The 10,000-nt window shown below is 41.3% G+C and overlaps 1 protein-coding gene and 1 pseudogene across 7 annotated transcripts in view; both read left to right on the top strand.

Annotated features, from left to right (window-relative positions):
- Window positions 1-10,000, top strand: part of LOC137997482 (monocarboxylate transporter 2-like) — a 26,539-nt gene that overhangs the window by 3,360 nt on the left and 13,179 nt on the right. Inside the window, exons 2-6 of one of the 7 annotated variants that reach the window (XM_068843514.1) lie at window positions 304-349; window positions 1,050-1,483; window positions 3,105-3,880; window positions 4,890-5,259; window positions 6,155-6,321. In XM_068843514.1, the coding sequence (XP_068699615.1) occupies window positions 1,327-1,483; window positions 3,105-3,880; window positions 4,890-5,259; window positions 6,155-6,312 (1,461 nt within the window). In that variant the 5' untranslated portion in view covers window positions 304-349; window positions 1,050-1,326 and the 3' untranslated portion in view covers window positions 6,313-6,321. Of the gene's footprint in view, window positions 1-303; window positions 1,484-3,104; window positions 3,881-4,889; window positions 5,260-6,154; window positions 6,322-10,000 lie in introns of those variants that run through there. The other 6 variants (XM_068843515.1, XM_068843513.1, XM_068843518.1 and 3 more) reach the window with 6 other exon arrangements.
- Window positions 6,651-7,800, top strand: LOC137997484 (uncharacterized; annotated as a pseudogene).

Below are 10,000 nucleotides of genomic sequence, written 5' to 3'. Positions count from 1 at the left end.
GCAAATGTTCATCGACTTAGCGAACGCGGATGCAAACAACTGTCATCTCCCCATGGAACTTTTTGGAAAGCAATCGGGCATTTCGCTTTGACGTCATTTGAAATGCAGTAACGTGATTGGGCAATAAAACTGTTTACTACCCATATGAGGAGTTTCCTTGGCGGGAATAAGGAGAAGCTTTGTTTTAATCTTGCCAAAGATTGGTCCGTGAAACAAATTGCGAACACTTTTTCAAGGTCATACGAAAGGCGCTCTAACTCATATACTTAGGAACGTTTTTTAACATTAATAACTGGTTTTCAGGCTATTGCATGATATACTGAAGAACAACTCACGGTTTGTAGTCGAGGTTAGTGCGATGGCGTTTTGCCCAGAACAGCCCAAGTAAGACCAAAATCCGCAATTTACACTCCTAAGAGAGACGACCAGCATTCCCGCTCCGAAGCTTCGAAGTGCCGAGTGAAAGAAGTGGAAAGGGAGGAAACAAGCATCATGTGACTAGTTCGATATCAATCATAATAACTGGTGACGGAAGTGCACAGTGACCGGAAACGGCACAATAGCCTGCGTAGCTGGCGCGACGAGAGGGGATTGGGGAGAGAATCTTTCCCTTATTACGGCTACCTCGTGGTCCGAGACTCACTTGTCGGCTATTTCTGATAAATCTGCTGAAGTTGAATTTGGTCATGTTGTTTCGTGATTTCGGGGGATTTTTGCAATTACTTGATCCAAGGTCTCCGATCTACGCCTATGCTGCGAGTCACGCAATCCGACAACAATTTGCGTGATCCCGTAATTCCGCTGTTGTTAAGTGAGCCCACACAACATGAAGTATCATGTGAGGATTCGGTGAGATTCGGTCACTAAGTAACCGCCACGCATGCTCAACACAGCCGAACACAGTGAGTTTCGACCCTTGGCCGCAGAGGTCTCTTTTCCCGTACTCGTCAGCCCAGAGAATGAAAAAGAAAAGAGACCTCTGCTAACAGGAAAGCCCTTTTCCAGAGGTCTTCTATAAATGGCATAACCCCTTCTTTATCTTGTTGCAGACGTCTCACGAAGTGTGTTCGTCTAAAAACTAGAGCTGCTTTGCCCTTAAAAATGTTCCTTGAACGTTTTCGTGACGTTAGTGAAAGTGCTTTCGTCTGTTGACAGTTGACATATGGCAATAGACTCCGAACTGAAGGACAGCTCGTGTTATTGTAAAAGTCGGCATCATTGAACAACAACCGATGGCTCCGTCACTGTAAAAAAGGCCTTGGTTCCTTTTAAAAACTGAATAGAGCTTTTCCTTCACTATTGGAAAAAATCAAGCCAGGAATTCAAATGTGCAGGACGAGACATAGCCCTGATAGTAAATGGTCGTGGTTCGCAGCCATATGCGCTTCTTTTTATGTTGCAACCAGTGTTGGGTTTTTCATGAGCTTTGGCGTTTTGTTGGCTGAACTTATGAATGAATTTGGACATGGCAGAGAGGAAACTGGTAAGAGAGAGGTCATTGGTTTCTATCTTCCAATATCCCAGTTTTTAGATAATACTTCAGTGTTATGTAATCACGCGCTTCATAAAATTTAGGAAAAAGGTATTCTTTCTTGCGGGCAAAATGAAATTATCATGGTAAGTCCTCACACTGCAAAATCTGGTCGAGAAACCAAATCTTTGCCAAAAATGTTGTTGGATACTCGTTGTAATAAACATCCTAAATAATACTAAAAAAAGTTAAAAATCATTCGTGATCAATTGAAAAAGTAAATATTTGGTTAAAATGCTCAACTTTCATCAGTTTGAATGGCTATGTGTGGTTACATAGTAGTCACATGACCGAAGAATGGTCATGCGCCTACTATGTTTATTACGTTCTGAGTTTTTAGCCCATTTATTAAGAAGATTATGAATCCGGAACGAGGAATGAACGTTTTTCCTTGAGATAGGACACAGTGCGAGCCATGGGAGTGATAAGCTAATGCTAGCGCTGATACCTAAACCTTGTTTAGGTTCAATTTAGACTTAATGTACAATCTTGGACAGATTAAACTTCACCCAAAAGCAATGATGAAGCCGTGTGACGGCCAAAACGCGCCATTTCCACATCACTGATTTTGGGAGAAGGATTGGTGACAATTTTCCATTTAATTTGTCTAAGATTGTAGCCTAAATTTCTGAATCTAAGCCTAATAGAACTGAATTAATTAATGTTTCCCGCATGGCTCGCTGGCTCACAGATTGACCATTCCCTTTTTCTTTCCATGTTCTTGTATGTTCAGACTCAAAGGTTGTCCAGCTAGTGTTTTGAGAAATTAAAGAAGGTAATGACGATGACTTGAATCTACAACAGTATGTGAGGGACTTTATTCACTTTTCATTTCATGTCCCATTACTTATGTTGCATATGTTCCATCATTTAACCGTAAAGGATATAACTTGAACCCCCTAGTATGTAGCTACCATCTGGCAGGGTATAGCTCAGTTGATAAGGCAGTTTCATTGGTTTGAGTACCATTAATTCTTCAAGCCTGGATTTTTTTTCATGCTTGCTGGGAACTGCTTAATTTAGCGTTCATTTCATGTCCATTACACAGTTGAAGAAACGTTTTTTCACTTGGCTTTTGTTAGTTTCATAGCTGTTTAACTTTCTCTTCCTTCTTTTACTGTCGCTAATCATATTTGCGGCGATTGAGTTAGCAGACTGTTCAATACAGAAACCGAAATCTGGCAATCACAACGTAGGTTGCGGCCAGCCTTCGACCCATGTCAGCTAACTGTTTTCTAACTGTTTTCTGATAATGAACTCACAGAATGATTCAAGCTCACTGATAGACAGCCTATTAATCGGCCGTCACTTTCTATTACCGGTAAACAATCTCGCTCAAAATAGTGTTTTGAAAGAGTTTCCAATCTCTACCGTACGCGGGCTGGGAGCCTGACTAAACTTACAAAGAAGCTAAATCAGTTTGCATAACTAGTTTCTCGACAACAGTGGTGTTTGCGAAGAAGCGAAACCTGTGAATGAAATTTGAACTTCAGAGTACGTATGGCGGTGAAAGGTGCAATAAAAATAAGAGTTAGTTTGATGCTGTTCTTATCTACCGCATTCGTGTTTTCAGTTTGGATTGGATCCCTCGCAATTGCCTTGTCATATTTACTCAGTCCTTTGGCGTCAATTCTGAGCAAATCAATTGGATGTCGCTTCACTGCCATCACTGGGGGTGTCTTATGCGTCTTGAGTTTGCTTATATCATCGTATTCAAGTAGTCTTGCCTTGATGTATTTTACATACAGTTTTTTATACGGTTTGGGCGTATCCTTTATTTACTTGGCCTCCCTCCTCATCACCGCCAAGAACTTTCGAAAAAACCAAGCATTAGCGGTAGGGATCGTTTCAGTCGGTGAAAGTGCTGGTGTCCTTATCTTCGGTCCCATTCTCCAGTCGCTGGTAGATTTGGTTGGTTGGCGTGGTGCATTCAGGATCATAATTGCATTCATATGTTTTGGTTGCATTCTGAGCGCCTCATTCAGTGAACCGTTAAGTGATGAAAACGAGAGCACAAATCAAGCAATCAGATTAGAATCTGATAACTTCTGTTCCACTTCAAATGAACCCACCACAAAGAACTCTGAAAATGTACTCTGTAACAGCAAAGAAAGCCTAGGCTTTGAGGGTAACGACCATAAAGTTTGCGCTAAGAAGAGTTGGGACTCGCCTAGTCCCAGCGTGTTAAAAACTCCTTCGTTATCATCAGTTTCTTTTTCCAAGGAAGGAATCAAAGAGGAAACAAGCAAGCTCCTAGACTTTTCAGTGTTCAAGTTTCCTCGTTTTTCCATCTTAATAGCGAGTTTCCTGTTAATGTGCTTTGGGCATTTCACACCACAGCTGCATTTGGTGAGTTCTTGTTGTGTCGTTCCCTTCTTACTTATAACTGATAACTGAGCCACTGATAGTACCACACAGCGGTTGGCAGTTGAGTCTCAGACTCTCTGCTCGGCTTGCGATTAGATAAAAATCATTCTCTCTAAACCTACCAAAAGCCCAAGCCGCAAAACCGATTGCGTGCTGCCGTCAAACGCGGAAAAACTCGGCACCGCTTCTCATAATTGCACTTTGCTTGTGGTACACTGACGCTCACGTTAAAACTGCATGGAGCATATATGTAGATGGAGTATCAAGTATTTATGAGTCAATCAGTCAATGAGTTAGTGGAGTTACCCTAACCCATAAAATGAAAGCTAAAATTTCAGAGAGTGCTTAGGCCTAATCACTGAAACGAGGGCTTAGGCTTAATAAATTGCTATATTGACTGTGAGTTTCATTGACTCATTGACTCAAAAATCATGGGTCTTCATGTAGATGACGATTGCACTAACAATTAAAATGGCTTTTGCATCGCTACTTTATGTTATAGAATACAAGGAAGTGACAAGAGCACGAAAAAACTAACTAAAAGCACGAGCGGCCATTGATTACTTGTTGCTACATGTATTTCTTGGTTTGCTCTTATCACTACCCTGTGTGCCTCATTACAAAAGAAAGCACAGTAAAGGCCTTTTTTATATTTTTTTGACACAGAAGAGAAGTTGTTCTCTGCAAAAATTTCCGCTTGCCAAGCGATTGTTCGTTTTCTTTTAGAAGCCATTAGTCTCCTACGCAGCCGTTCTTTGTGTAGTCACGCAACGCTCCGCGACCACACAAAGAACGGCTGCGATTAGGAGACTAAGAAGTCATCGGCCCGGTACTTTGGACAGCTGTGAGGCACCCTAAGCCGAGCCAATGATTGTACCGACTTAACTAACGTAAGCCAGCGACTAACGTAGCTTCTAGGGTACGCGGCTTGGGCCTATCCCGGTGCTTGTTAAAAGAGCTCTTTATCACTCATTCCTTTAACTCTTCCCAGGTCAAGCACTGCCTTGAACTTGGCATTTCGGCTGATTCAGCATCCAAGCTTTTTATATTTATTGGTTTAACTTCTTCAGTGGCGCGCTTCGTCACCGGAAGATTATGCGACATTTCCTGGGTAAATCCAACGTTTGTTTATCAGTTTGGTGTCTTGCTTGTGGGATTCATAACAACTGGGCTTCCTATAATAAAAGGCTACAAAGGAATTCTTATGTTTGCTATAATTTATGGAGTTGGTGATGGCATTATTGTTACAACCATGAACACCTTACTCATGTTTTCGGTGGATGAGAAGTACAGAGCGGCCGCGATCGGACTCGGAAGCAGTGTAATCTCCCTAGGAATTGCGGGAGGACCTCCTCTGGCAGGTAAGCAGTCTGTAGCACCTTTAGTTTCCTATTTAGTGCCTTCCGCTTTCAGTATAAATGACCAGGAATTAACTGAGAGCATTGCTACTTCCCCAACGGACTGCATGCTAGTCCATTGCAGGATTACGCCCCGAAGTATGTCGCCGCTAACCACTGATACAACTGCGGTAGGTGGGGAAGTGTAGAAGACGTTTCTCGTACAGAAAACAACTCATTGAAAGATCTAGGCCTCGAATCTTCGATCTTGGGGTTGGGAGTTTGGAGCGCTAAAATAACCACTGCCACACCGTCCTTCCACGATAGAATATGTGTTAATATTCCGAGGCTATCAAACGTGCGGTCCAATGGAAGTTATAACGCTCAAGCAAGAGATAATTGATGAGTACCAACTTGAAAGCTTTTGTCCCCAGAGAGTGAGATTCTCTGTGTCAGCATCGAATAATGAACTCTGGCTGGTTCGCACCCGGGAAGTAAAACAAAGGTGGTTTTACAAAAGTACCGAATATAGACTTTCAATAAGACTGCGAATATTTCGGTATTTAGAAAGGCTCCAATCTCGGCCTTAGAGCCTACGTCACTTTTGTCCAGCGATGATGTTCTAAGTAAGACGAATCAACACCGTGAAAAAAATAAAATGGCTGTCGTTTCGAGCCTTATCCCTTCGTCAGAGCAATTTTTTGCTGCGGTAATTCGACCTTTATCAACTCTTGATAAAATCAAAGTTTCGTGTCTTACTCTCCCACCGACGCAGGACCGCATTTTCTATACAAACTAACCCCTTCATTTGTTTAAAGGCGTACTCTTGTCCTAGACTCACCTGATTGTATGTATTTAGTGTTCTCAAAGTCAGGTATTAGCAAGGCTTGTAAAAGTGAACTTTTTGCCAATTTTACAGGATTCCTTGCTGACCAGCTTGATGGCTACAGTTGGTCCTTTAGAGTTGCGGGAATTTTGATGCTGTGCGCGGGAATCCTTCCCGTTGCTCTTGTATGGCTCAAAAAGGAAGAAGCTCGATCAGCGGAGTTACACAATAGGGAAGCTCAAAACGTGTGATTCTTCGGTCAGGTTTTTACGGTGGCCCACAAGTATCACGGCAAAAGTATCAAGTTTATACTACACAATTAAAAATGTAGCGTCAACATTAACTTAAGTTCGCTGACTTAAGTTTTAGGTGAGCAAACTGATTTTTAAAACAACCACAGCAAAAGTTTGTGAACGCCACGGCAAAAGTTTGTGAACGCCACGGCAAAAGTTCGTGAAAGCTACAGCAAAAAATTGTGAAAAGTAACGGCGGAAGTTAAAATTATAGAGCGGAAGTGACAACACTTGCGTTCGTTTTACGCCAAGAGAGACCCTGGGAACAAGGCTGGGCCAGTCACACATCACACAAAATGGCGGACGGAGATAGCGAGGAGGTTACGATTCGCGATTATTTTAACAAAGGCTTTACTTATGATGAAATACTTGCTCTCCTGGATAAATACCATGGTGTTAGAATGAGTATAGCTACGCTGAAAAGGCGCTTGAAAGAATACGGTTTAAAAAGACGATATATGGAGTACGATGTGGGTTCAGTTCGAGACAAGATCAGAAGTTTATTAGATGGACCTGACTGCATGGGAGGCTACAGGCATGTTTGGCACACCCTGAAGATGCAAGGTGTTGGTGTTCCACTCTATACTGTAGAAGCCTTACTTAAAGAATTGGACCCCGAAGGAACAGAGGAAAGAAGCTTAAAAGGACGCACCGCCTTCGTAGAAGGGCCTACAGGAACAATGGGCCAAATGATACATGGCACTGCGATGGGTACGACAAACTCAAACCTTTCGGCTTTCCAATTCACGCCTGCATCGATGGATGGAGTAGAAAGGTATTATGGCTATATGTAACGCGATCAAACAACTGGCCGCATAATATTGCGACCTATTATCTTGATGCAGTTGAACACCAAGGTGGATGTCCTCAGAAACTGATTACAGACTTGGGGACTGAAAATGGCTTAATGGCTTCCATACACAGCTTTTTCGAGATGATTTAAACAGTCATCGTTACGTACGATCTCCCAGAAATCAGAGATCAGAGGCATGGTGGTCGTACTTCAGAAGAAGCAGAACAAACTGGTGGATAAATTTCTTTAAAGATTTAGAACACCAAGGAACTTTTAATCCAGCTAGTGAACTAGAATCAGAGTGTTTGTGGTTCTGCTTTGTAGAGTTACTTCAGGAGGATATTGAGCAGCTAAAAGACCATTGGAACACACATTACATCCGCAAGTCAAGACATGATACTGTGTCTGGACGACCAGATTCCTTATAATACTTACCCGAGATTCATGGTGGGGCTACTAATTTGATAGCACATGTTCCCAACGATGAGCTACAATATGCCAGAGTGCAGTTAGTAGAACGAGCTGATAGAAATGACTATCAGGAGTATTTCCAGTATGTTACCATCACTTGTGACTCACAGAGGCCTCGCATTTGGAGAGAAGGTTTAGAGTTATACAACACATTATTGGACTGTGCAGTCAATGGCTCTTAAATAATTTACTCTCTAAACACCAGTAAGTGTGATTAACTGAAGATGAAAGGCCAGGCCTCAGCACCTGGGTAAAGGGATGTAAGGGATCATTCATTCCTGATGGGGTATATTATAGGAGAAAGGGTGGTGAAATATTTGATAGATGTGATGTATATGATATAGATACCCTGCTCCCCATGTGCAAGACTAAATTTTTGACATGACCCCTTCATGCTATACATGTAAATATCATAACCTCTATCAAGATGAAACTAAAAAGATATCAGCTAAAATCTGCCAAAACATGTTTTTAAAATTCTAAATTGTTTTTTTTTTAACTTCCTGGAACTTTCCTCCTTCTCAGACCTTAAAGTGTGACGACAATACAATGCTGGTACTGTACACCGATTAACTGTATTGGTGAGATGTGATTGTTAGTGAGGTAATATGTATTTGCAACAAAATAGTTGGTAGAGTTACATTCATGCTATTTGGCACATGACAAAGCAGGGGGTCCAGGGCCTTGCTTTCCCATGAATTCTGGTAGAAATTTTGCACTTCACTGCATACTTCAGCGCTTAGAAGTGCTTATTTTAAGTGCCTTCCCCCTTACACAGCAAATTTTTCTGATGCCCCCACCCCTTGCAGCCTTAATTTTCTTGGCATGCTTCACCACCCCATAAAAAATAAATGGTCCAGAAGAAAATGTTATTTTGTAGTCTTTCTTAGTAAACCATACCATCTTTATTAATAAACTTGAGTACAAATCTGAACACCAAAGTTAAGTTAAAACTGTCAAGTCCTATGCTACTGATATCATTTTAACTCTCAGTGTAGCATATATAAAGCTGTGAATGTCAAAACATTTCTGGGGTGTTTCCCTGTGGCCAATGGGATGCAAAATTTTGTAATTGCAAGAAACTGGTGAATACTGCCATGGCTTCTATCTGTTAATAATATCAGCTTAAACTCGAATATGATTGTCCCAGGTAACAGGCAAATGTGACCGAGAAATACTTTCAGTGTTTGTGCAGCACTGTGAAACTCCAAAAGCAACATTCCTTTTAAACATGCAAACAAATGGAACAGTCAAAATGGCAGATATATCACCCAATGCTTTTGTGTAATTGCTGGTTTTCACTCACGTGATCAACAGCCATGTTTTTCAACGAAAACTTAAATTCTCGGAGGATTTGGTCGGGGCACCAACATGGCCGCCTTTTCTTTGTTTTGGGCACCAACATGGCGGTTGTGACGTCATGTGAAAACCGAGAATAACAGGAACAAAGATATTACACATGAACAAAGCCCACAAGAGTGAACATGATGAAGGTTTTTATGATGAAGTCTTGACTATTCCACTCATAACCTATACATTGTACCTTTTAACTTTGACAAGGAACTGAGACCTTTTTTGGAACATAATATGCACCATATAAGTTTAGGTTATATGTAGTCAAATTATAAACCAACTGATTGTGCAAAGTAAAACAGTCTTTTCTAGTAAAAAACAAAACAATGTTTACAGTGTCTATCGATTCTACTAAAAAAGCCAACAGCATATTAGCTAGAGGGCTAGATGGGCTGTTATTTCCTTGGAAACCATGTAGGTGCACTCAAATTGCAGGGAAATGAAAAACAACTGTAACACAACTGGGTGACTGATCATGTAATTTTCATGTATCATGTAATTTTCAGCCTGTGTAAACCATGCATAAAGAAATGTTTCTTTGTTCAGTCCATGATAATTTGTTCTTTTATTTCTTTCCAGTTGATGGGCAATAGGCACCTATAGTCGAACAATTCATTAGTTTATGGCCTGCCAAAAGCCTGGCTTTTGCAGTAAGCCAAAGTCAAGAGCTCTCTAAATGATTCTGCATTCTGTAAATGCTGAACTGGAAATGTTATGGACTTCGCACAAGCACTAACAACAGGAAAGCAAACAGAGTGCCCTGGCTTATTCTTTAAACAGTCGTGGTCAAAATAAACTGGTATTTTAAACCTTTTTCCTGAAATTGGCTTATGCTGTGATCCTGTCAGCCAACCCATGATCCCTGGTACACTGAGACTAGGACTCTCAAAAACCAAGCTTTCATCTTGATTAAAAGCCTCATCCTCATCCGAGTTCTGTTCCTCTTTAAAGTTGCATGCAATGGGTGCCACATGACCTACCACATTTCCTGTTTCACAGTCGTTGAGAATGTCTTGAAAGAAGTCCATT

This window comes from Montipora foliosa, chromosome 3 (genome assembly GCF_036669935.1).
Source record: "Montipora foliosa isolate CH-2021 chromosome 3, ASM3666993v2, whole genome shotgun sequence".
Classification (NCBI taxonomy): domain Eukaryota; kingdom Metazoa; phylum Cnidaria; class Anthozoa; order Scleractinia; family Acroporidae; genus Montipora; species Montipora foliosa.
Note: the sequence above shows the minus strand (reverse complement) of the source record. Positions and strands in the feature narration are given on the sequence as shown.